This window comes from Chrysemys picta, chromosome 5, assembly GCF_011386835.1.
Source record: "Chrysemys picta bellii isolate R12L10 chromosome 5, ASM1138683v2, whole genome shotgun sequence".
Classification (NCBI taxonomy): Eukaryota; Metazoa; Chordata; order Testudines; family Emydidae; genus Chrysemys; species Chrysemys picta.
In genome coordinates this window covers 86,425,297-86,453,069 of record NC_088795.1, presented here as the reverse complement: position 1 = coordinate 86,453,069, position 27,773 = coordinate 86,425,297, and the positions used below count along the sequence as shown (strand labels likewise).

The window sequence follows — 27,773 nt, the reverse complement described above, 5'->3', positions numbered from 1 at the left end:
CCCCAGAGAACTCTTCTAATTCAAATACCACAGACCTGCTCTTGGAGTTGTGCTTTATATTTTTCAGCTTCTTCAATACAGATACTCTGTAGTTTCTCACACTCTCCAGTGTAAAATTGTTTAAGTCTTTCCTCCAGCTCTGTCAGATCATTTTGGTGTTGCTGATTTAGCTTCTGCACGAACCCTTCATAAGCAGCTTGTAATTCATTCCTGTCTCTCTCCAATTTCTCACAGGCTGCAGAAGTGGTTACTGAAGATTTAAAAGTGAAGAGTCAGTAATTTGACTTGTTAAATCCAATCATAATTTCACAGAGCTTGTCTATGTTATAGGTACTAAAGATAGCTGTGGAAATTCCACAGAGCAAGATTATGATACAAAATATAATTTACTTGTAAAACGAGTGCCACCTCTAAGGCTCCCTAAAGAGGCAATCTGCTGTCTGTAAGTTCTTGGAAAGTATTACAGTGACAATTCAGTGCCTCCCAGGCTGAGGGTTAAGTTTAGAGTTAGATGTCAGTGTAGACATAGCCTACGTTGGTAAAACTTATGTTGCTTGGGGGGGAGGGGGTAGAATGCACACCCCTGAGCAACGTAAGTTACGCTGATGTAGGCGCTTGTGTGCACAGTAGTATGTCAGCGGGAGAGCTTCTGCCGACACAGCTTATGCTGCTCAGGGGGTTGGTTTTTTATGCCAACAGGAGAGCTCTCTCCCATTGGTGTAGAGCGTCTTCACCACACACGCTGCAGCAGTGTAGCTGTATCGGTACAGCTACGCTGTTGCAGCTCTGTAAGTATAGATGGGGCCTTAAAATCAGGAAAAAAAGGGGAAAAGCACTTCATTTACTGTTAAAAATGACAGTGGTTCACAACAGAAAATTTATCAATGACATGTTTCTCACTACAGAGACTGGAGTGCCCTAATGAAGATTTTAATTGGATTTACCACTTCACTTAATTGGATTTTATTTCACTACTGGATTCCTCAAAGTAGTATGTCAGTTCAAACTTAGCTATTTATGCTTTCAATGTATAAACTGAAGTGTTAAAGTCCTATGTCCCGAAAGATGAATACCTATTTAACACATTAATTACATGGAGATAGACAAGAGAAAAGTGATTTCTCCACAATATCAAAGTGCTAGTTGGACAAGCTTCTGTATGCTGCCCTTCCAGTGTACCTGCTATTAGCCTTTTGTCCCCTCAGAAATCATTGATAACATTCTATGAATCATTTAAGATATATTTTCCAGCAGCTAATATCCACTGTCCCAGCGACCCACGCATTACCACTATACCAAGCCTAGCAACAGGTGTGTAAACTCTTTGTTTTCCAAGAAGAAATGAAACAGGTGGAAATTGAATTTAGAACATACATTCTTATGTACTTTCAGCAATGGAGTACTGTGTTGCCAGTTATGCTCACTGTTACACGACTGCTTTAGCCTGTCAATCCAGGATTTTTGAAACCCATAGTATACTAGGCTACATTCTAAAGAATAGAGCAGAAATATTATGAGATAGTTACAGGCAGCATGGAGAATTGAAAGCAATCTTTTAGAGAATACAGAATGTTTCTTCAGTGTTTCCATTAATCCAGTTTAACAAAGAACTAAATTTCTCTTCCCCCTCCCCATTTAAGTACTTTGAACTTCCGATTTGCAGTCCAGTATCTATACTTATGAATTCCACCATAGCAGATTTGTATATAAATGTTCACAACTCAGAGCAAAAGGGCACATACACCTCCCCCAACACATATGCATTTTTCCATTAGCAGCATGACTGGCTGAACAAGCCCTGCCCTATACACCTTCATCTGCATACAAGTAGTATGATTATAAGGGAAAATCCAGTAGTACATTTGAGTGATGGCAGTATAGTCCGGATAGTGAAGGCTGACCACTGGATACCATTGTATAAGGTTTCATTTCCATGCAGTCTCAAGGATTATTAAAGAAAATTAAAGGCTTATCTAAGATATTTATAAACAGAGACCTAGCTAAAAGGATACTATAACCTTGGATTAAATGGAGGCAAGAATTTTATATCTTCTTCTTCGGCTAGCCTGCAATGTGAGGATGATGTCTGCCAAGGGGGTTCATTGGTGGGTTTTTAAGTGGCTGAGGAGCCCAATTTGTGCCCTGCAGATTTCCCCACAGAAGCGACAGGTGTAATCTTGGACGAGACATAATTGTTGGCTGTTGAGCCTTTTCTTTACACACACAAACACACACACACACACACACACACACAGTTTAGCACAGAAAAAGAGAAATTGTCTTTCCCCCAAAATCTGTGCTCTTGGCAGAGTGTGTAAGAGTAGCATGGGGGTTATAAGTGTACTACTGGCCCAACTACTTAAGTATTACAATCGGAATGCCTTGACGTTTTGTAGCGGTCAGATTCCTACATCTTTACAGTTACCTTTCATTCATCAAGAACAAAGGAGGTTGAGTAACAATGATTAACACTTGCACTCTGATTTTAGGCACTGTATCCATTTGGAATTCTGCAAGCAGGGGCAGCGAATTATATGAGCCTGTGGTGTCAATGCATGCTCCAGCAAATTCAGGGCATGGGCTGAGGGCCCGGCTCCACCAATGTTCAGAACCAGGTCTCCCCTGGAGCATCCCCTGGCCCCGCCTGCCACCTCTGCCTGCCTCCCCCGGAGCGTCCCTGCCTGTGCCCTGGGCAGCAAGCAGCTGCCTTGCTACTCCGTGCTGCAGTCCCTCGACAGCCGCTGCCAGCTACAAAAGGGAGCAGTGCTGGTGGCAGACTGAGGAGGGGAGGAGATGCACATGTGATGGCAGCCCTCCCCTGCCCCCACCACAGGGGAGGTGAGGGGGCTTCCCGGTCCCTAGGAGCACGTGCAGTGAGTGCCAGGTGAGTGTGCTGCCAGGGAGGAGAAGGGGGCCCCTCCTCCATAGCTCACTGCTGCTGGCAGGGAAAGGGCTGGGGGGAGACCGTGGAATCCTCCTCTCTGGCCCCAGCCCTGGGGCAGCCTGCTGGCACCCCAAACTTCCCATATCCAGCCACACCCCAGAGTCCGCACCTCCAGCCAGAGCCCACCCACCCCAATCCTCTGCTCCACCCTGAGCCTCCTCCTGCACTGTGAACCTCTCGCCCCCGGCCCCACCCCACAGCCCTCACCCCAACCCTCTGCCCTAGCCCTGAGCCTCTCCCACAACTCAAACCTCTCATCCCCCCACACCCCAACTCTCTGCCCTAGCCCTGAGCTCCCACCCCCAAATCCTCAGCCCCAGCCCAGAGCCTGCACTCCCAGCCACAGCCCTCATTCCCCCATACCTCTGCCCTAGCCCTGAGCCCCTTCTACACCCCAAACCCCCTGCCAGAACCCTCACCCCCTGCACTCCAACCCTCTGCCCCAGATGAGCCCCCTCCCACAACCTTCATCCCCAGCCCCAACCCAGAACCCACGCCCCCAGCCAGAGCCCTCATCCCCCCACACCCCAACCCTCTACCCTAACCCAAACCCCTCATCCCCAGCTCCTGCACCCCAGCCCTGAGCCCCCTCCCACACTCCAAACCCCTCAGGCCCACCCTATTAATTTTGTTATGTGCACCGATATGCAGGTGTGTGGGGGGGGGGGGGGAGGGAATGGGGGGCCGGGACTTGGACCTGTTCTGGGCACCACCAAAAATTAATACAAACCTGCTGCCCGTCTGCAAGTGAACTATCAGTGAAGCCACATTATGTAACAAACAGTTGTGTAAAGTGAGTATTTACATAAATTAGCTCTATCTTCAAAAGACTTCAGCAGCTTGCCAACTCCATTCATCTGCCTGGGATGGTTGCTGATCAGAATTCATTTTTAAACTGAGCTTTTTATCTTCAGACAGACATTGCCACAAACTCACCTGAAGAAGCTCTCTGTTCAGAAGTTGGTCCACTAAAAGATACTACCTCATCCACCTTGTCTCTCTAACATCCTGGGACTGATATGGCTACAACGCTGCATAATTGCCCCAAATGGACAAAAATTCCTGATTATTGCTTGCAACTGATCTGATTTCACATGCTACTTTAAGAAGAAAGTTGTCATTTACCAGCATTAGGAGGAATAAAGACAGATTTAAAAGAACCCTAAGTTACAATAGCCTTTTCCTTTGGCAATCTAAGCTAAATATTTGAATTTTTTTCCATATCATGTCAGCTGCAAGTCACTGAATATATTTGCCTGGCATAGTTATGTATTTTGAGGGAAGGGTAAGTAGTGATGGTTACTGTCATTAAAACAATACAAAGTATCAGGCAGAGAGCCAGTGGATAACATCACTGGTACAGCTGCACGCAGAACTCTGATCTCTGTTTATAGCATGGTGGTGAGAGATATAACCGTGAAGCAGTCATCGCTAACATGGATTATTTAATTTGAGAGCATCGTAGCAAAGTGTTTCAAATGATCTATTGTTTTGGTTCTTCCATTACTCTTAACACCCATCCAGCTTCATTATTTGAATGGTCCTGATTATTTATTTGTCTCTATTTAGGTAAAGAAGCGGTCTTCACTTGCATATTAACTAAAGCATCCATACATTGCCTTGGACGCTTGGTGTTTTAAACTGCCACCTCAAGTATTTTGGACGATACATACTGTTTAATAGAACAGAGGAAGTCAAAGAAAACCCCCACACCTTTAGTGAATAGCCACATTAGTTCCTGTTCAGACAGTTTGTAATTTGGATTTAAGAGATGATCGTAGTACTAGAGTTCGGGATGTCTATGACAAAAAGTAACCTTTGGAAGTTGCATTAGTAAATCTCTTACACTAAGGTTATAATTTTCTAGGGTTGCAGATTTGACACTACAGGAGCAATCAGAAAAAAATCTAAGGTAGGTGAATACATCCTGAAGTTCACTCTTGAACACAAGTGATTAGTGAAAAGTGGAAGTGCCATAATAGTCATCAGATGACCAAGAGCTCACACTGAAATTTGAGATAATCCACAAATGCGCATTTGTGGAAGATGTTTGAATGAATGAGATGTATACCATACAGATCCCACATAATGCAACTTTACTTTATTTCCAGTGTCCAAGAGTTGTTTAATAGAGTAGGAGGGTGTAGGTTTGTGGGCAGGAAGAAGTGGGCAAGATAGGCATATATTAGTCAGTAACAAGAAACATGACAGAAGACAAATCAATCTGGACACCACACAGAGAGTTGCATATGATTTGAGTTTAGGCACATGCTGTATTTTCACTGCCACAGGTTCCCAACTGTTATCCCAGCTATTTGCCAACATTGCAGTGATTTAGAAACCAAATACCTATTTGCTATATATGTATCTTTTGTGTTTGCTTTTTGCAAACTTTCACAGGAGTGACGTTTTCTTTACATAGGTTTTGTGAAAAAAGTCTAGGATTTTATTGGGTTCCTTACAAAAATAAATTTCAGGCAGAAGCCATTCTAAAATTGACATACCTGACAGAAGTATTCACTTCTGAGGGGGTAGAGACTTTAGCCATGCAACTCCTCTGAAAGGCAGGTAACAATGAGGATAGAGTGGGCACCTCAAAATACTGGGCTCTTCACAAGTGTGAGCTGGAGGCCTTGATAGAGGTAACATTTACCAGGAGGTAGAGCAGCCACCCCCAGAACTGCAGCAGCAGGAGGAAGGGATTGGGTGCTCTTTCCCTGAAGAACTCCAGGACTTTTCCTCTGCTCAAAGCGTGCTGTAGAAGGTAAGGTGACCTTGGAAGAAGGGGACTCACAGCAGCGCAGTGTGTAGCGCTTAGTGAAAACACTATCTTTGCTGACAGGAAAGCTTCTTCCATCAGCGTAGGCACTTCACCACCCCCAGAAGCGGTAGCTATATTGATGGGAGAAGCCCTCCAGCTGATATAGCGATGTCTACACAGGGAGTTAGGTTGATCTGTCACTCAGGGGCAGGGATTTTCCACACTTCTGAGCAATGCAGTTATACGGACATAAGTTTGTAGAATAGATCAGGACAGATACTGCCTGTTTTAATTGGATGAGAAAGGTGAAGCCTAGCCTCTCCAAAGCTACAATGTTTTCAGTCACAGTCTAATCCCTGACTGTTGTCTTGAGAGAATCAACAATATTCCTTCTCCATTTTAGAGGAACAGAAGAACCATATGATCAAGGTGATCAACCAAGGTAATAATGCATTGAACAGTGCATATGAAACAGTGTTTCAAGCAATCCACTGATTAAAATTTATCAAAATTTTAAAATTAGTAAATTCTTAAAAATTTAAGTTGTTTGCCAACAAGACGGGCAAGACTTCAAATTGTTTGGGGCTAGTTTGCACAGCCCTATTCCCTACCATGTTAAAACATGATTAAAAAGTATAGAGTTCTTCAGCATATTATCTGGCAAAAGTAATATAAGAGGCACACTGAAAAAGAGCCAATTAATTCCCCAGCCTGATGTAGAAAAAATTATTTATTAATTCAGATGCTCTAGGAGAAGTTTGTTCAACTCAAATGTTTTGCTTATTCAAATTGTGTTTAAAGTTAGATTTGAAGAATACATTTTCATTAACTGGAGGATGCTCTCTTTTGGTAGAGCAAACTTCATCATTAAAAATAAATGAATACAAAAATGCCCATTTAAGCTTCTCCTACACTTCACAGCCCCTTATCAAGTACACTGCCTGAACAAGTGTATGCTTCACAATTGTCATGTTTCACTGCTATTTCACTTTGTTTCATTGTTTCTCTCTCCTTCCCTCCCCAACATAAAGCACTTCCCACCACAGTTCCATACATCAACCATGCTAACACATTACATTCAATAAAAGATTGAACTATGCATGGTTACAAATCCACAGAGCACAGATGTAACAGTAGATAAATGCCACAAAACCCAGAGATGAAAGGAAGTGCTTTCCACTTATCCATTAAGTCAGTTCAATTTCATTTGTAACATTAAGGCAATATTTTTTTAAGCCTTTGAGACACCGCAGTTATTATAGGGAACACTATATTTAGCAACTAGAAGTAAAAATATACTTTACTTTTCAGATAGACAAATCCATTATTGTTTTCTGCCACTTAGGAGTGCCAATCACTCTCCACAATTTTCCACACCCTACCCATTATTATAAGGGGAGCTGGTATCAACCCCTATACTTAGGTTGCCTAACATTTTCCCATTTCCCTTGCAGCCTTTTTTTTTGGGGGGGGGGGGTGAGGAACACTCATACCTCCATTGTTCACAGCAAGCTTTTCTTGCCCCTTTCTTTCACACCACCCAGATCCAGTACACATCTCCAGCACTGTATCCGATCCCTCTCAGAGGCATTATGTGGGGAAGGAGGTCAAAGAGACAGGCTGGGCCAGGCTCCCTTCAGCCACCCTCTTAATCTAGCACTGACAAAAGTAGCTCATCTGCTCCACCTCTAGGATAACTGAGGGCCTGACTCTTGAATTTTTAAATGTTTGGGACTGACAATACTGGAAAGCAAACAAACTATTTGGCTTTATTCATGGCATCTTGTTTCCAAGAAGGGAGTTGGGAAGGAAGGAAGCATGAAGCTTAAGAGCATGAGGAGCCTCGTATTCTGTTTACTTATGGAGGTTTTTCAGATTTTGGCAAGAATTGGTTCTGCTATTCTTCCTCACGGCTGTATCCCATGGGGTGTACAAGCTTGGGGATATGGCTACTGTTTTTGAACAGTGTTTCTCAATTAGTGGGTCATGGCTCTCCGAGTCACAAAAGGCAACCAGGCAGGTCACAAGGCGTTGAAGAGATTATAATCTAAAACAAAGAAAATATTACACTCCCATATACCTTTCCAGGGTAAGCATTCTCTGCCAACTCCTCTCTAAACACATCCAAATTATATAGGCTTATTACAGATACTTTTTTTGGTTTTGCTCTTTGATAGCAAATGTAAGGGAGATGTTAAAGTTTACTTCATTTAAGGTGTTGGCAACCTGAAAAGGTTGAGAAATGTTATCTTGGAATATCAATCCCAAGGTTCCAACTAAGCATTACACACTAAAGTGTTTTCAGGATTGTTCCCTTCCCAAATGAATATTGCTTACTAGAGGTGAAAAGTGAATCAGATAATCTGTAGCAGCCATTATGGATTTTACATTAAGAAGCTGTTGTGAAAGCCAATGACTCTTCTTCCTTACACAGAGATTCAATTCATGTTTTCAATGCAAATAATTTAAATAAATGCTTACAAATTATGTACTGGATCCCCACATTATAAAATCTAAATTTGCCCTCCATATATATCATACCATAATAACTGAACTTACTCAGCTATTGTGCCTAAGTCATAGATGTTTTCATGCAAGTATTTTTCAAGCCTCTCTTCTGGTCCCAGTAAGAGCCAATATATGCACAGTGTTAAGTATATTAACTCATTGATTAATTAAGGACTAAAAGCTATCAATGTTATGACTTTGAAACCAAAAATCATTTTCTTCAGGAAATTATGGTCATTTGCTGGTTTACTTTACTTAATTCTCATGAGGATCCACTACTGTGCCAGATTTATAGGTGCTGAGAGAGCTCCTTAACAGGCAGTAACCAAAAGCAAGACACTAACATAGTGAATTAGGTACATCTTAATAGGTTTGTTAATGGGAATGAGAGGAAATTACAACAGCAAGTACTTAATATGAAATTACATGTTTGTACGTACTATTTAGTTGCTATTTTGAAGTTTATTTTTACATTTAATGCTGAAATGCGTCTTACCTGAAGACTTTTCTACCTTCCTCTGACCCACACAAGTGTGCTGGATCCAGATGTGCTCAATTTTTTTCCCACTGGGTAAAAAATCCTATAGCATAATTAATACTTTCTATGAATTTTAATTTTTTGCTCAAGCTGAGTGTGATGCAGTGTATAAGAAAGGTAACCACTTATATCACTGTTACCACTGTTACACAATTTCCATAAATCTTATACAAAGCGTATCATGTAAGGTGTCAATGGAAAAGTTAGTCTATCAAATACGATTATGCTAGCTAAATCCAAGTATCATCTTTGTATCTGAAATTATGAATATTGGCTACGTACTTGCATCTTACATGTGTTGTATTCCTGGGTAAACACCGCGCCCCCAATACAATTTACATCAAGGCCAGTCAGTTATTTTGATAGTCAATTAAGGAGATACAGCTCACAATGGGCCATTGAAGAAATTCATCCTTCCCAGTAAGCCTTTCCTCTAGATGTCTCAGAAAGAATATGGGCAATGGCTGCCTCTGAGTCAAAGCATATAAGGGTATATGATATTCTCATGTGACCCTGGACTCATCTTGCGCCAATAATTTTCCATGCATCTGGGTTGTGGGCTTTATTTGAGACCGTAATATTCCATGCACATGGCCGAGGATATAAAAAGGCACTTGAGACATCTCCATTTAGTCTTCATTTCCTGCTTCATTTCTCTGGTCTGGATTATTAACAAAAAAAGCTCTAAACAAGGACTGATGACCCCCAATCTGTTTGGGTGATTCCAGAGAGACTTTTGCAAGCTAGCAGTTTATTCCCACTGCTTCAAACCTGATTTAAGGACTTTGCAATCACTTGTATGTATATGATCTAGTAACCATTTATAATTCTTCTTTTCTTTTATTATTAAACGTATAGTTTTTAGGATTGGCATATGTATGGGCATTGGGTAAGATCTGAGTTATATATTGACCTGGCTAGGTGGCTGGTCCCTTCAGATTAGAAGGACCCTATAACTGATGAAACTGGTTTTCAGTAACCACTCATCAAAAATTCTAGTGTCTGGGTGGTGAGCCAAGGGCTGGAATGCCTAAGGAGACTGCATTTTGAGTTCTTATTAACCAGTGTGATGATACAGATGTTCACTACAAAACACCCTTTTAGTTGAATAAGCTAAAATTGCCACTGTACACTGGCAGCAGAACATTAACACCGAGTTACATGTTTTTCTGCTCTTGGACCAGCTGAGATTAGACATGTTGACCAAAATCATCTTGGCCCGCATACATGGGCGATTATGTTCAAAGAGCAGGTGTTGTAACACCTCATGTAAATAGAGAACCTCAAAAGGAGATCATATATTCTACCCTCTTCTACCCAAGGCATTACAATGGCAGGGCCGTTGGTCAAGAGTGCACCAAGCATAATATGGGATGAAGAGAGGGAAAACTCATTGTGCAGCTTCTGGCAAATTAGAGATTGCAAAAATCTCCATTCATTGAAACAGCTAATAAAGATGTTTAAGATCCCCTGGTAATGTCCATGTGTTATATGTGAGTTAATATAAAAAGAGCACTGAAGTTAACACAGCGGTTATCGTTTCAGAAGTACCATTATGTACTTTGGGCATCATATATAGGACTTCATGTGTCATGGAAATCACAGATTCTGTGACTTTCTATGACCTCTGTGGCTTCTGCATTGGCCGGTGTAGCTGACCCAAAGGCCGCCCAAGCAGCTGACCGCAGGGACCAGCTGCTCAGGCAGCCCCGGGGACAGCCACACTGGCCACCGCTCAGGTGGCCCCACAGCCAGCCACACCAGCACTGCTGAAGCATCCCTGGGGCCAGCCACACCGGCTGCTCTCAGGCAGCTCTGGGCAACTGGCTACGGGGAGCACCTGAGCAACAGCTAGTGCAGCTGGCCCAGGGGACTGTCTGAGCAGTGGTCCTGGGGGCAGCCGGAGCAGCTGTGGGTGGGCGGCCCCCAACAGTTGGTGCCACTGGCCCATGCCCGCCCCCCAGAACAGCACTCCTCCCCCTGCCAAGATTTAGTCAGGGGTATATAGTACAAGTCACGGTCAGGTCACTGGCTGTAAATTTTTGTTTATTGCTCATGACCTGTCCATGACTTTTACTAAAAATACCCAGAACTAAATCATAGCCTTAATCATATATAATGAAAGTTGCTTAAAAGGATACATGGTTTAATTGAACATAGAGGTATTACATGTACCTATATGCATTTTAACTTGATTTTATCAGAACACTCCTTGGTCTTATTCCCTCCTTTTATTAAAAAGAATAAAGTACTAAAGTTAGTTATGGGAAATATTTTTTTTAAGAAGGGGAGCTAATGATTGGGGGGGGGGAGGAGTCATTTTTCACAAACGAAATAGTTTTTAAAAATGCCCTCATCTGACCAAGAAAGAATCCCACAAGTTGAAGATTTTGTGAATTCTGAAAGATGTGTGTTTAATTATAACATTTGTATCTACTATCACAAAACAGACTGGGATTGTCAAGCTTTAATAGCATATAACCCATTTTAGGAGCTATTGTGAATGGAAGGGAGGTGGTTCATGTGACAGTGAATGGGAGGGCTCCACAAGGCAATCAAGTACAGCAATTAATTACATAGGAAAATATTAGGAAAGTAATTAACGTTCTTTTCATGCAATGTAGCAACCAGCAGCAAAGGGAGATAGCACCATACATCCAAGCAGTTCTCGATGGACCGTTAGCAAGTGCTTGGTGAACCACCAATTGAGAAAATAAATGCTTTATCTATCTGCTACACTGTTTTGCAGAACTTGATTAGAAGTTACTTTTGCATTCTTAGGGTATGTCTACACTGCAATTCAAAGCCTGAAGCTGGCCCATGCCAACTGACTTGGGCTCACAGGGCTCAGGCTGCTGTTTGATTGCAGAAGAGATGTCCAGGCTGGAGTCTGGGCTCTAAAACCCTGTGAGGTGGGAGGCTCCCAGAGCTTGGGCTGCAGGTGACGTCAGAACATCTACACTGCAATGAAACAAACAGTCCTGCAGCCTGAACCCCATGAGCCTAAGTCAGCTGGCACAGGCTAGTTGCAGGTGTCTAATTGTACCTTCAAAGGTTTGACCTTTCAGTTGATGGCAAAGTTTATCAAGTTAATATTAATTGCATTAACAAGTGCCTTTGCAAGGAGCATACCATTATCCTGAGTATCAAAACATATTAAATCCTTCACTAAAATAATGCCCTTTGTATCCCAACGTTAAAAGGTCACTTGTTCAGACAAATTAGCAAATATGAATTCTAAGAGAACACAGTAAACTGCCATAGAGTAACTGTGAAGAACAAGATTTCTAGTAAACACCTCTTACTGTGCAAGAAATATTCAAATAGTCCTCCACCTCAGACACAAAGGGTTCTTGAGTTGCAGCTTTCAAAGGACCAATGATAATGCTGAGTCAGGTTTATCCCATGCTATTTTGGAGGAGTATTGCAGTGGAGGAGGTCTTATTCAGTTACAGACAGAAGAGTAAGTGTATTTGCAGGAGAGCTGCATATTTCAGAGGCAGATTAACCCATGTAAGATTGTTTATTTGCTATATCTTGTTCCAATATATCTTGTATTACAGGTGAAGAAAAGTTAGCTTGCACCCTTAGCTTGTGTATTGAAAAAAAAGAAAAGTGACATAACTAGCTTAATATGACTAACCTGGGCCCTTGGAATGAAGAGATCTACATTTTAAGTTCCAGTGTTTAGGTTTTCAGGCTGTGATTTTCAAAAGGAGGCTGACTTAGTACCCAAATTCCTTTGAATTACTACTCCTTTGAAAATCCTAGCCTCAATCTCCATGACCACTTATCCAGAAACATATTTAACTGCTAAAATTGCATAAAAGGAAAAAAAGATATGTACAACAACCATCCCCTACATGAAAGCATGGGATGTTCCATCTAGCAACACAGTAGTTATGGGAAAAGTTGCCTCTTAGTATCATGAGTATCACCACCTGCATACCTTAATTAAGCTGAAATTACCCTAGGAAAAAAGAGATACAGGACAATCTAGAATATGGCAGTTTGCTTAACAAGCTCAGCAGCAAGATTAATTTGTTATTATAAGACAAGTAAACAGGCTAAAGGTAAATTAAGTTTTAACGAAGGAAATTTAAGGCTCAAAGTTTTGTTGAATGTGTGCTGCAGGAGTTTTTAGTTGTTTGTGTAAGATGACAGCTGTCTAAGACAAGACAACACAAAGTGCACATACCACATGAAACTGCTATCTGTTGGTTCTTCTACACTGCCAAATTTAAGCTACTAGGCCCTCAAACCATGCACATTTTAAAAAAATGTATTAACGAGAAGTGCTTACAACTATAACTTTGAACATAGGTCCATAATGATCACATCAATGTCCGAAATTGAGAATCTATCAGACTCTCTTTGGCTTTCTAGTTCTAAACTGTGCTTGTAGCATCCTGCATATCAGAACTTCAAATACTTACCTTAAATCAGCTTAAGTGAGTCTTAGTGTAGTTCAGTTCTATCTACTGAACAAATCAGCTTTCTACTACTACTGCTGCTGTTAGTGTTAGTGTCATAACTATAAAGGGAAGGGTGTAACAGCTGTCCTGTGTACAGTACTATAAAATCCCTCCTGGCCAGAGACTCCAGAATCCTTTTCCCTGTAAAGGGTTAAGAAGCTCAGGTAACCTGGCTGGCATCTGACCCAAAGGACCAATAAGGGAACAAGATACTTTCAAATCTTGGCGGGGGGAGGGGGAGGGAGGCTTTTGTTTTGTGCTCTTTGTTTGGGAGTCGTTCGCTCTTGGGACTGAGAGGGACCAGACATCAATCCAGGTTCTCCACATCTTTCTAAACAAGTCTCTCCTATTTCAAACTTGTAAGTAAATAGCCAGGCAAGCCGTCTTAGTTTTACTTTGTTTTCTCAACTTGTAAATGTACCTTTTACTAGAGTGTTTATCTTTGTTTGCTGTACTTTGAACCTGAGACTGGGGGCGGGGGGGTCCTCTGAGCTCTTTCAGTATGGAAAATAACTTTACAGGGTAATCAAACTTATTTTACAGAGATGATTTTTACCTTTTTCTTTAATTAAAAGCCTTCTTTTTAAGAACCTGATTGACTTTTCCTTGTTTTAGATCCAAGGGGGTTGGATCTGTATTCACCAGGAGTTGGTGGGAGAAAGAAGGGGGGATGGTTAATTTTTCCTTGTTTTAGATCCAAGGGGGTTGGATCTGTATTCACCAGGAGTTGGTGGGAGAAAGAAGAGGGGATGGTTAATTTCTCCTTGTTTTAAGATCCCAGGGGAGTTGGAACTGTATTCACCAGGAGTTGGTGGGAGGAAAGAGGGGAATGGTTAATTTCTCCTTGTTTTAAGATCCAAGGGGTTTGGATCTATATTCACCAGGGAATTGGTGAAGGTTTCTCAAGGCTTCCCTGGGAAGGGAATTAGCTTTTGAGAATGGTGGCAGCGGACCAGAGCTAAGCGGTAGTTAAGCTTAGAAGTTTTCATGCAGGCCCCCACATTTGTACCCTAAAGTTCAAAGTGGGGATACAGCCTTGACAGTTAGTTAACCATAATATCTTACGAGTGTTGCTCATACATCTCATACACAAGTGCTGGGTCCTGACTTTCTCAAACAAAGCCTGTTAAAAGCCAGACGACTTTGAATGTCATGCTAGTTTTCCCATGTAGGTTTTAAATCCTTTCCCTCTCACATGCTGGGGGGGCGGGGGAAGCGGTTGATTTCTGAAACCTGGAGGGTGTATAGAGTCACTTTTTCACTTTTTAATTCAGGAAGTTGCATTAAGGTATGCTTTGCTGAAAGTAAGATTTAGCCACTGTGATGTAGTATCCACCCTACCCAGAAGTGGAAGGGGTTAAGGGAGGCCCCGGGGTCCTACCATATCCTATCCCCAGGAAGGAGCAGTGGAGGGGAGTCCTCCAAGCGGCATGGAGCACAGTCAATTAGAGAAGGGCTGCAGGGAACAGCCAATCTGGGGCCAGCAGGCCCATTAAGAGAAGTTGCAGAGCAGAGCAGAGACGGGACAGTTTCTGCAGGGAGCCCAAGGAGTGAGGACTGTGTTCCTAGTATGCTGCAGGAAGGTAGCACCTTGGACAGAAAAGCTGTTGGTAGGGACTGGGGGAGCAAGAGGGAGCTTCTGACTGGCTGTTGTGACTGGGTAGCTGAATGCCCGGAGGTAAGGGCAAAGAAGGTATTGGGGCTGTGGGAAAGCAGCCCAGGGAATTGTAGCAGCATTGAAGGAACTTAAAGAGGCCCAGCAGGAGGCTGCCATCTACAGGATCCCTGGACTGGGACCCAGAGTAATGGGTGGGCCCCACTCATCACTGATGAAGTTGCTGGACTATTGCACAGTGATACCTCCTGCATCTGGAATGGGTGAGAAACAGAACGACCTAGCCGGACGGCTGAGTCATGAAGAGGACGTGATGGTTCCTGAGGCTAAGAGAGGGGCTGCAGATGGCAAGTCAGAGCAATGGTGTGCAAACTGCAGATGGTGGTGTTGGCTTTGATCTAATCTCCAAAGTGATCAGGAGGCAGCGCCAGCCCAGCGGTGAGTGGTGCACCCCATGACAGGCATCTTCCAAAGGTAAGTGAATCAAATAGACCCTGCAGTTCTGATACTTCATGGAAGTTAACATTTTGGATCTCACTTTAAGACCACAATGAGTAAGAGTAATGGAATGATGCCCTAGTGTAGCACTCCCATAATTGGTAGGGGGATGGAGTACCGAAGAAACAACATTTATGTGGGAAAGAACGTTTAACAATCCCCTACAACATTATACATCAAGATGACTAGTATCTGAAGTTTTCCAATCACTACTCATCCATAGGCGGCGGGTTATATTCTTTTGTGGTGCCCGAGCTCCAGCAATATTCAGGCCTGGGGGCCCAGCTCCAGCAATATTTGGAGCTAGGTCTCTCCCCCGGCCCTGCCTGGAGCGGGCCCCAGCCCCCGCGGGTCTCCCTCCCGCCCCGCCCATGCCTGGAGCAGGTCCCGGCCTCCACCTGCCACCTCCCCCGCACGTCCCCCCACCGCAAGTCTCCCCCTTCCCCCCCCCACGTCCCTGCCCGAAAGAAAGCAGTGCACACCTCTCCCATGCCTGCTTATGCTGCTGATGTAGCACATTCCTACGCGGAGCCCTGCTCCCACCAGCAACTGCTGTCTGCTGCCCCAGGGTCCTAGTACTCCCCATCCACTAATGGCAAGGCAGGCTGCCCTTACCCTGCCCTAGCCATGAGCCTCTCCAACGCCCCAAACCCCTCATCCCCAGCCAGAGCCCTCATCCCCCTGCACCCTATTCCTCTGCCCCAGCCCTGAGCCCCCTCCTACATCGTGAACCCCTCATCCTCAGACCCACAGCCCTCACCCTGCACCACCTCCTATCCCCAAACTCCCTCCCAAAGCCTGCACCCCCTCCCTTTGCACCGCCTCCCACCCCCAAACTCCATCCCAGAGCCTGCATCCCTCATCCCCTCCTGCACACCCACCCCCTGCCGCAGCCCGGAGCCTGCACCCAGCACCCAAACTCCATCCCAGAGCCTGCACCCCAATCCTCAGCCCAGGACCTGCACCCCAGACCTCCTCCCCTCCACAACCTCCCTCCCAGAGCCTTAGGCAGGTTGAGGGGGCAGAGTTTGAGGGGGCAGAGTGTGGGGGGGACGGTTTCTGGGCACCACCAAAATTTCTACAAACCTGCCACCCATGTACCTATCTAAAAGGAGTACTTGAGAATGAGATCTGAAGTCAGTCTTCCCAGCTAAAGACTCAGACTATTAGTAGTCATAGGGGAGGCAGCTAGAGCCTATGGGAAGAGTCATTTGAGAAGGAGATAACTACATATGTTTATTTATTTTTAAAAACGGTGATTGGCAAAACAAAACAACAAAATACAGGCTAGTTTTGCCCTCCCAACCCACTTTTCCAAACTAGGTTTTACCATCCCTAATAAAGAGCTATGATAATTAAAGAAATTCTCTCAACTAGGTCAGAAGGCAAATAAATGTGAAGGGGAAAGGAGGCTGAAAAGGTATGTGAATAGAAGGGCAGAGTGAGAGATGGGTTTTCTTTCCTGTAAGTTTATCTGATAGTCTGTCTTAACTTCTCTCAAAAACTCATTTGTCATGTCAAGAGACTTGTTTGTACGAAGCTAAAACTCCAGTATTAAGAGTTTCTCAAGGGCTGGTCTACGTGACAAAGGTAGGTTGGCTTAACTACATCGCTCAGGACTGTGAAAAATTTCACACCATGTGCAATGTAGTTAAGCTGACCTAACCCCCAGTGTAGGGTAACCAGACAGCAAATGTGAAAAATTGAGACAGGGGGAGGGGGTGGGAGTAATAGGAGCCTATATGAGAAAGAGACCCAAAAATCAGGACTGTCCCTATAAAATCGGGACATCTGGTCACCCTACCCCAGTGTAGACACCGACAAAGAATTTGTTTATCAACCCAGTTACCACCTCTCAAAGAGGTGGATTTACTACAGCGATGGACAAACCCCTTCTGTCACCGTATTAAGTGTCTGTACCACAGCGGCACAGCTGCAGCTGTGTCACTGTAGCATTTCTAGTGTAGACATAGCCTTATTTTGGGAATAGGGCTCTTTAGCGTTCATGAATCTTAGAAGAAGTGTAGGACTGGGAGGGACCTCAAGAGGACTTAATATTATCTAGACCATCCCTGACAGTTAAAGATTGTCTAACCATTCTTAAAAACCTCCAGTGATGGAGATTCCATAACCAGGGCTGGTTCTAGCGTTTTTGCCGCCCCAAGCAGCCCCCCCCCAAAAAGCCACGATCGGCGGCAGTTCTACCGCCAGTTCATTCTACAGTGGCAATTTGGTGGCTGGTCCTTTGCTCCGAGAGGGAGTGATGGCCCCGCCGCCGAATTGCTGCCAAATGGCTGGACGTGCCACCCCCCCCTTCATTGGCCGCCCCAGGCACCTGCTTGCTATGCTGGAGCTGGCCCTGTCCATAACCTCTCTAAGGTGGAAGAAACCTATTTCCATACTAAGCAGTAGGAAGGCTAAAGACACATGTTGACAATTCTATATTGTGAGAACCTATTAAAGTTTGCCATTTTATATCAAATTTCATGCAAAAGATGAAAAAGGAAATTTGAAGTTAAAATTTCTGGCATTTATTGGCCAAGATTGCACAGACCTTACATTCAATTCAAAGGCATCTCTTGGTCTACCACATCTGATCAATTTCAAAATTTCAGGGAAAATTCTAGGCTTCAATGGTTAGAGCCATATTAATTATGGAGAAAATTAGAACAAAAAGGGGGAAAATGTGGGACACAAAGCCCCTCCCATCTAATTAACACAGCCACAGCGTCAAGCTCCTTTGCAATTGTCTATAGATCAAATTGGTTGATGCACCCATTAACATCTTTGAGCATAAAATATTCCTGTTCATCCTCTCAGATGACACCCCGGATGACACTCCCAGACAGAAAGAGGTATGGGGGCATGCATTGGTGAAGACAAAATGCGGAATGGGGGCATGCACACAGGCCTTGGCATGGGGAGAATAGGGCATCCTGATATGGAGGCCCCCAGAGCCTCTAGCATGAGGGAAAGGGTGGGGAAGTTTCAGGAAGTCTCCGAAAGAGGGGGACAGGAAGATGGCACACAGGGAGCTTAAGGAATGCATGGAACCCATGATGTGTGCAGTAAGCTCGGCAGACAAACTATGAAGTGTGCAACCCCAGTGTACTCTATTGCACCTTTGACTCTGCAGCACCTGCTGATGAAGTTGTGTGAAGAGTACCCTAAAGACAGGTCTACACTTAACACTGCCTCCAGGCAGCTGTGCTGCTGAAGTGCTTTAGTGAAGATGTTCCAAGAGCACTCTCCTGTCGGCTTAGTTAATCCACCTACTGCCAACATAGCACTGTCTACTGGCAGTTAGGTCGGTATAAAACAATGTCGCTCATGGGTGGGGATTATTCATTATTAAGCCCTGATCTACACTACAGAATTAATTCAGTATAACTAATAAAAGTAAAGGGCAGCAAAGAAAGCACTTGCTCAATTGTGTATAACACTGAAGACACACGGTTGCAGAAAGCTTAATTACATTTTTTAAAACTGTAAATTAGATATAAGCAGTTGTGACAGATGGGGAAGCCATTTCCTGACAGTTAATGGTTGGAGAGAGTAAAGGGCCCAAGGAAAGCTAAGCTCTTAACTCGGTTGGTTGGTAGCTGCCAACAAATGCCTATCCTATCAGTCACTACTGGAAAATAAGGCTTCATTTAATGCTGTTGCTGCAAATAAGGAGAGCTATACACACTGTTAACTTTGACAGACTATTTACAACTTTCGGGTCCTATTTTCACATTACTTTCCAACTTTTCAATAATGATGATGCTGTATCTGAAACAGACACACAGAGGTGATTTGTGTTTTCAGAATGCTACAGTCGTAGGTTATCACAATAAAAATGTGCTGATACTGTATAAGCATTAGCTTCATTTGCCTCAACTGCAGTTACATTTTCATTTCAAACAAATCTCTGAGCAAAACATCTCTTTAAGATCAAGGCAAAACAAACTGACGTCACCATTAAACATAGTTAAATGCAACTTCAAAGTTGGCAAAACTATCCCTTGCACATTACAGTTCATTTTCAATATTCTAGCTGTCCATGAAGATGAGTTCTCAGGCATTTAATCTCATGAGATTTATGGCATTTCCTTCTATTAATTTTAGACTCATTTGCCCACAAGCCAGTAAGAGAAAATATAATAGATTTATAAGGCACATTTTAGTTTTAATGGACTTTTGCTAGAAAGTGTCTTTAGAAACAATTTACAAATAATTTAGTTATCAAACAGGAATATGCATACTGTAAGACATCCTGCCCTCTTTGGAAAGTGAACGTTTTGGTCATCAGATACATGCTTCCTGAGGAGGCCCTGCAGGCTTAGTCAGATCAGCGCCAGGAATTCAGTGAACCCGGGGTCATGCTGTCAAGACTCCAGAGTAATGCAGCGTTTAAGCATTTGAACAGAATTCAGCCAGGGAATTAATGACTTCTGTTACAATACCATGACATCTGTCTTTACAAAACAACTCTTGCCACATTTCCTCCCCTCCCCCCTAAAATTGGGAAAATAACTTCTTACCCAGCTCTCCTCTAAGGTTGAGGAATTCTTGAGATAGCTCTTTATGCTGTTTTAGTGCTTCCTCCCTCTGTAAAAAAAGAAGAAAAACACATTTGGTTACTAGTGTTTTGAACAGAGCACCTTCCAATAATTAACTCACATTATCTGTAGGAAAACAAAAGGCAAGAGGGAGAAGCCAAGAAATGAATCATTTAGGGTAACAGCTTTGCTGTTACAAACACACAGATGTTCCTTAGCTGTTATGGAAGTTATTCTTTAAACAGCCTCCCTAGTTATCCCAAGTTAACAATCCAATTAAATCTTAGTTTGCAGCAATTAAATGATAGTATTTAGGATTTTTTCCCCCTCATGGCTGTAACTGTATATTGACCCACAACGTTTCAACTAATGCATGCATAGGACATATGATACATGCCTCTTTCAAACACAAACTTAAATATTTATGCTAAGATCTAGTCAGCATATGTACTTTGTGCTGAATGTAAACAAAGCTAAACTTTGCTAGAAGCTCAATCTTCTATGAAGGAAAGGTAAAGCTCACTTTTAAACTATCGCCATTTTTTCATTAATAGATTTTATACGTTCAATGACTGCTAAAATACTCAGATTTAACTTCTAGCTTTAAAAAACAGATTAGAATAGAAAGAAAATATATAAAAATATAGAAAATAGTCTTGGCATTCAGGAAGACTAACTAGAGCTTTTTAAAGCAAGAATCAGCTTGTTATTCAACTTAAAAGCCAGGGGGGGGGGAGAGGGGGAGAGAAAGCTACCTCTTTTTCCCCTTATATTCTGCCCACAACTGAAAGACCGCCAAAAACCCTGAAACTAGCTGCTGCACAGAACAGAGTCTAAGAATCAGATTCAAGAAGGACAACCCACAGCATACATAGCATAACTACATTAAAGGTATTTCACAGCTCAGCGTTCACTTCATGAACACAATCCTCCAGACGCAACCACTGCTGTGGAGAGCATAATGTTGCAGAGATCATAAGATTCAGGCTTTCCAGTCAGGAATTGCTTGCTGCTGGAGCCATGTCACCTTCCCTGCAGTCAGCCACTGCTGAAATTCCCTGACATTCTTCCAGGAAAGCACTATAAAACAAATTACCCTTGTTGCAGCACATTGAGAATAGAGGCACATTTTGCTGCTAGTGCAGCCCATTTTCCAGCTTCTGTCTCTCCACTTTCCCCCCTGCACATGTAACAGGGTATACAGGTGGTACTGGCAACACCACAAACCAAACTGGTCTAGCTAGATATAAGACACTACTAGGAAGGGCTCCATTGGACCTTGCTTCAGCCTTACTTCAAGCTTTGCAGGTTACCGTACTTCTTGTACTGCTCTCTCCCACCAGAGGCAGATATTGCAGCTTCTGCACTTGGCACAAGCAGCCAGTGATTACTTAAAGCCACAGCCCTTCATTTATGAAAAATGAGAAGCAGACATTAGACTGATCGATTGCCACTTACTCAAATATCAGCTGGTACAGTAAAGGAAAATCTGACCTTCTCCATGGATAATGGGATGTATTTTTAGCTTTCTGAACTAGATATACCAGGCTTTCACTTAAATTTGTATGCACAAAAATAATTGACCCGAGACCCAGATAGAAAAACAGAATTATGCACCAGTGAGAATGCAATGTAAACACTAAGTTTAACATGATGAGTACCCAAACTTGCATTTCTAATGAACCCATCACTTGCAAAAAGCCTCACTGTGAACATTGTCTCCTTTGCTCTCACCTGTACTATATTAGAAACATAATACAGTTGTACAAAACCATTCAGATTTTCTTTTTGGAGTAGCAACTACACAAACATCTATGGTAGTTAAATTCAAACATTAACACTGCCATGCTTAGAGCCAAGGGGTGGAGTAGTGCTCACAGAAAACCCCACCTTTAGAATATATTTATTTCTCCCCTATTTATTCCTACTGCAAATTAGTTTCGGACTCTTGATAAGAAACCCACTTATCAGATTACTTAATTAGAGGAGAATAAAGGAGGTGGCAAATATTCCTTCCAAATCTCAATTCCTTCACTCACTGAAGAGTAAGCGAAACTATGAGACACTGCTCCTAAAGACAATTAAAGCCCAAAGGAGTTAGATGTATCCATTAGTTAGGTAGCCATTCATTTAGCATTAAGTGCAACATTTCAGCCATCTCCTAGTTTGATATCACAGCTGTAATGCCTAGTTTGTTTGTGAGTAAAGAGAGAGTGTTTTTTCCAAAAATTGTCAACTCATACAGTGTAACATTTGGACTTTTCAAGCAAGTCCTTCACTGACTATGCTTCATATAAAGACCTACCTACACATTCTCTTCAGATTCATTTGCCTATATTATAACAATTTAATTTAAAAAATTAGCATATGAAGGTTAGAAGTTGCCTTAAAACACATTCTCTTTTGATACAAATGGAAAATAAAGTGAGGTTATTACATTGAGCCTAGAGGGAGAGGGTAAAAGGGTTGCTGAAGACGTCTGCTCCTGTCTAGTTTAAATCAAGTGAAGGACACCTATATATGATCCTCAACTATAGGGCTGGCCTTAAATTTAGAGAGATTATGTACTGAGCAGACTGGCACAGCATATGTATATTCACATGACCTATCTTAAAGGCAAAAAAGGTGCAATGCTGTCATTTTAGCTCAATCAAGTTAGCTTAACTCAATTAATTGAAGACTCCTCTTAATGCCGATTAAGACTCATGCTAACATACTCAAAGGCTTGTTAGATGACTGTTGTAGCCTCCTATTAATAAGCATTAGGAGGGGTTTTCTAACTTGATTGAACACTTTCTCCCAATCAAGACTAAACCACAGCCATAAGTTGCTCTTTAGGGTATTAGAATTTCATACTTGTTCAAGGGAATTTACCAGGATGCAGTTTTTCTCAGGAAAAGAGTGTGAGGAAAGGATGAGTCATAGCACTGTAACATCAGTGCCCACTACAGATCTGACAATGAAATAGTGAATACTGCAGAGTTTTTATTATCTAAATAGATTTCACTGTAGTGCTGTGTACATAGTTAAGTACTATTTACTATCATTTGTTGAACTATGCAAACTAAGACTTAGTCTACCTTGTATTTTGTTTTCCCTTTTCTGTTTCATTATCTTGACGCAGTTTTCCATAGCCACCTTCAGGATCCTTGTTCTCTACTAAATTAAATTTATACTTGCATATATTTGTTCTGTGGTTTGTTTTATCTTTCAGTGTTTGTTTTTCCTCCTCCCTGCCTCCAATGTTACAAACTTCTCATTTGTAAAACTTCACTCCAATTCTTAGTTAACCCTCTTTAACCCTACTTGTGTTACTACCCAATTCTTCTTTCCGGCTACTTTCTCCACCAATGTTTTTCCTTTTTACCTCCATAGGTCTCCAAGCTCTCTTGGTCCTTTTCTTGGTGTTACTTCCCTTTCTTCTCCCTTTATTGGTGCTATTTGACTCCTCATCTCCAACCTGGCAGTTTTTTCTTTCCCCAGCTTCCCAAAAAGAGACTGAGGGCAGGTCTACACTTAAAATGCTGCATTGGTACATCTGCACTGATGCAGGTATGCTGCTTTAGCACTTTAATGAAGATGCTCTAAACTGAGGGGAGAGCCCTCTCCAATCAGCATATTAATCCATCTGCCCAAGAGGCAGTAGTTACGTCAACGGGAGAAGCTCCCGCCAACATAGCGCTGTCTACTCCAGGGGTTCGGTTGGTATAACTGTTGTTCAGGGGTGTGGATTTTTCACACTCAAGCGACATAGTTATACCAATATAGGTCTATAGTGTAGACCAGACCTGATTCCAGCCAGCTCTGAATATTTCTAATCAATGCTTTGCACCCTTTGCCTTTACATTATGTCAGATTATGTCTACACTGCAGAGCTGTGCTGGCATAGCCTCCTAGTGTAGACGCAGCATACACCAACAGGAGTTTTTCCTGTTTAGTGTAGGACCACCACCTCGCTGAGGCCTGGTCTACACTTCGGGTTGCCAACTCTGACTGAAGCTATTCTGGGAGATTTTTTTTTCTTCCAACATTACATAATGTCCTTTTTTAAAAAATCCTATTAAAATCTCCCGGATTGCTTTCAGTAGTCATCGGGAGAATTATGCCAATTCCCAGAGACTCCAGGCCAATCCTGGAGGGTTGGCAACCCTCTCTACGCTAGGAAATTAGGTTGGTACAAATGTGTCACTTAGTGGTGTGAAAAATCCACACCCCTGAGTGATGTAGTTAAACCAACCTAACCCTGGGAGTAGCCAGTGCTAGGTCAACAGGAGAATTTCCCTGTCAACCTAGCTACCACCTCTCAGGGAGGTAGAGTACCTATGCCAAAGGGAGAACCCCTCCAGTTGGTGTAGGTAGTGTCTTCACTAAAGTGCTCCAGTGATGCAGCTGCACCACCATAGTGGTTTATGTGTAGACATACCCTAAATGATGTTAGCTATGCCAACAAGAGCACTCTTCTATCAGCAAAGCTACTTGACACTTAACATTTTTACTGGCATAGTTATGTCAGCCAGGGATAGGATTTTTTCACACCAACATAGCTATGCCAATATAAATTTGAACTATAGACACGGCCTGGGAATCAGCATTGGTCACAGGGAGAAGCAATTCCTGGATGGTTAGAGGCAGGAAACTCGTGAGACCTGTGTGCCATCTGAAAGGTGAGCAGAGCCTAAGTATGCTTCTGTCAGCAATGCCACAGGGCAAAGCAGCCAGTCAGCCAAGACTCTGTCTTCCCTCCAAGTTCCATGGGACTGACTGATGGCACTGAAGGAAAGGGAGAGTGAGCACTTCTAGGTCAGCCATATGGGTAAGCAGCATTCTCCCTTGCTAACAGTTTTTCGGGGCAGACTAGCCAAGGCCTGCTCACCTCCTAGAATATCAGGTCTCCACAAAGGGCATTCTGTGTACCCATACTGAACTTCCAGGGCCTTAATCTGCCCAGCGTATGCCTGCTCTGGTTATATACGTTAGATTTTCAAAAGCACCTAATTGAGCTAGGCACCTAATTCCCGTTGATTTTGAGTGGAAGTTGGGCACATAATCTGCTTGGGTACAAATCCACCCTATACTGTCCACTTGCTAAAAGCCAGCACTGGGTTTATCATTCAAACAGTGCCTAGCATAATGGTAAATTTGGGCTTTACCAGTTACCAACACATCCAAATTCAAGTAGCGTGTTTAAAATTCACAGCTGCCAACATTAGCTGAATTGTTGCATGTTAGTTACACTGAAGACAAATAATTAGATTTTCCCATAGACAGATTTATGGAAAATGAAAATTTTAAGAGCACAAAAGCAGAAAATTAAGTAGTACTACAGCCATGGTTGTTGAACTCTACCAAAGCCTCTTCAGACATTTATCATCACTAGACCCACTGTAAAATAGAAAAGAAGTTTTTTTAAAAGTCTGTATATAAACTGAAAACAACAGACAGGCATTTAAAGACAATTTACGTTAGATAATTGTCAAAGAGTTTTTCTGATTCTTTAAAGAATTTCCTTGTTAGTTACAAAACCTTCAAGGAAAACAAAGACACTAAACATTTGTTTCCAGATGTAGAAAAACATCAGGGCTCCTTCTAGTTTCTTTCCAGGCTTTTGTAAAATCTGAATGCAATACTTAAAATGCAAGCTTCTTAGGTAGATACATTAAACAGTAACTAGGCTTACCACCTCTGTCATATAGCTTAGTATTAAACGTAATAGCTAGGTGCTGAGGGAACTGTAGTCCTAAACATATGTGGAGTTCTACAAAATAAAACCAAACTTGCAAGACTTGAAACTGAAATATGATAATACACTAAAGAATATGAAGATGTGAAGTTTGAGTGGTCCAATCAAAACTATCATAGGTATTTCATTTCAAGTTTTATGCAGCATGACATTGTAATACTTCAGGGTAGAGCATCAAAGTAGAAATAAATACATGCTTTGCAAGATTTTAATTTAAAATATGACTAGAAATTAATGCAGCAGCTTTAAAAGTCATCTACAAAGAGAAATTAGTTTAGATTTGTTCATTTTTCCAGCTGTTTGGTATTAATTAAAGATCTGTGTTTAAGCAAGATCATCCCACTCAAACTTCATGGAACACTCAAGAAGTAGTCATTCTAAATTTGTGACATCAGTTATTTCAACGGCAACAGGTAGGTTGCAAGCACAATTATGACCTCATTGCCGGATCAAGTAGGAAGTCTGGATAACTAGTGTCTGCCCTTTTTTCAAACTGATCTGTTTTAATGGCACAAAAATACATAGACATTTTGTCCAAGTCAACCTTTTTCTTATAATTTTGAGGGTTGTGTGGGGCTGGAAAGGGATTAGGGACAATACCAGAGTAAATCCTAGTCCCAACAAGAGAATGAACAAAGTTTATATAGTTTTATACCTAGGTGTGTCTTGCAGCTTTTGAAACTGAAGTGTAAATCCTGTTTTACTTTGTGGCATTCCTTGATGTGTGTAGAACTGTAATTCCCTCAACAACTAGCTATTACAGTTAAAGACTAGGAGTACTTGTGGCACCTTACAGACTAACAAATTTATTTGAGCATAAGCTTTCGTGGGCTACAGCCCACTTCTTCGGATGCCCACAAAAGCTTATGCTCAAATAAATTTGTTAGTCTCTAAAGTGCCACAAGTACTCCTGTTCTTTTTGTGGCTGCTACTCTGAAACCTGTCAGTTAAAGACTGTATGACAGAGGTGGTAAATCTGGCTCTAGTTAGGCATACCTGCCCAATAAGCTATCACTGCAAGTCTGGTACTAGTTACAAGTGCCGTGTAGTATAAACTCTAAAACTTTATTTCCTCCTCTGGAAACAAAATCCTTTGAAATTGTATTTAGAACTGCAAATGGAAAGTTTCCAAGAATCAGCAATGGAAAAGTTACATTTATATACTGAAATGTCTGGGGTTTTTTAATACTCATTTTATGTACACGTGCGGTGCTGATATCCACGTGATAAACTACATTTTACATGCACCTTTGACCACCTCACCCACACTCCGCTCACAAATTCATCTCCACTGGGACTGCCTGTAACATTCCAAACATCTGAGCAGCTTCAGACAGCTGCCATTTAAAAAAAAAAAAAACAGCTGCCCACACCAGGAAGAGAGGTTTTCCATCAATGAAAAAGATGGAGTTTTCCAAATTTCTCTCATAATCACACTAGTCTGAGGCCCATGCTTATAATAGTCTGTACTGCCTGTGACCCAGGAACTTCTTGGTCCCAACTGGCAAAGGGCACCAGGGGTGTACAGGGTTTTATAGGGATCTCCTGAGTCAGATATATGTATCTTAGTTCACCAAAAGGTGATGAGCGAGGTCTCTACCAAGAGTTGTAGCCCGCTGGTATCCTGATCATTGCTAAATGTTTGTAAGGATAATATTTAAGAAGTTATGCCTTGATGCAGAAAATTATGTTCTTAAGGCCTTAAAAGGTAAGGCAGGTCACCAGGAGTGACATGTCTCAGATATGTTCCTTTCAGCCATGAAGTAACAGATGCTTATCTGCCTGTCTGGTCATATGGACATTGTATGCCTCTCAATGTATGCCTATTTGCATACTGAGCCACAGACAGGAAAAAAAAATAGACTGGAAAATCTAGGGGAGAGGAAATTTACAGGACAAAACAGCAGGGGGTAGCCTGTTCCTGACTAAGGACAAAGGATTCTTAGGGGATATCTAGGGGTACAAGAAAGCACAAAGGATCCCTCACCAAAGAGGCAAGCTAACAGCATGTTTGTCTTATGAAAGGAGGTTAACAGCGAGCCTGGCTATAAAACACTGCAAGGATTTTGGGTAATATTCCACAATACACGAGTATCTTGTTAATAAAGCCTAGGTTCTAGCATGTGTGTTATAAATGTGTACACACCACC

General features: G+C 42.4%; 1 protein-coding gene and 1 long non-coding RNA gene across 25 annotated transcripts in view; one reads left to right on the top strand and one right to left on the bottom strand.

The window, feature by feature from the left end:
- The window catches only part of MTUS1 (microtubule associated scaffold protein 1), a 209,323-nt gene that overhangs the window by 20,235 nt on the left and 161,315 nt on the right, over positions 1-27,773 (bottom strand). For 23 of the 24 annotated variants that reach the window (XM_008168470.4, XM_065597998.1, XM_065597999.1 and 20 more), the window contains 2 exons: positions 19,866-19,932; positions 36-250 (listed from right to left, as the gene is read on the bottom strand). In XM_008168470.4, coding sequence (XP_008166692.2) covers positions 36-250; positions 19,866-19,932 — 282 coding nt within the window. Of the gene's footprint in view, positions 1-35; positions 251-19,865; positions 19,933-20,979; positions 21,188-27,773 lie in introns of those variants that run through there. The other variant, XM_024105383.3, reaches the window with a different exon arrangement.
- LOC135983972 (uncharacterized) lies at positions 2,490-4,104 on the top strand. The gene is made up of 2 exons (XR_010601856.1): positions 2,490-2,884; positions 3,859-4,104. It is a non-coding gene; the product is annotated as an uncharacterized LOC135983972 (long non-coding RNA).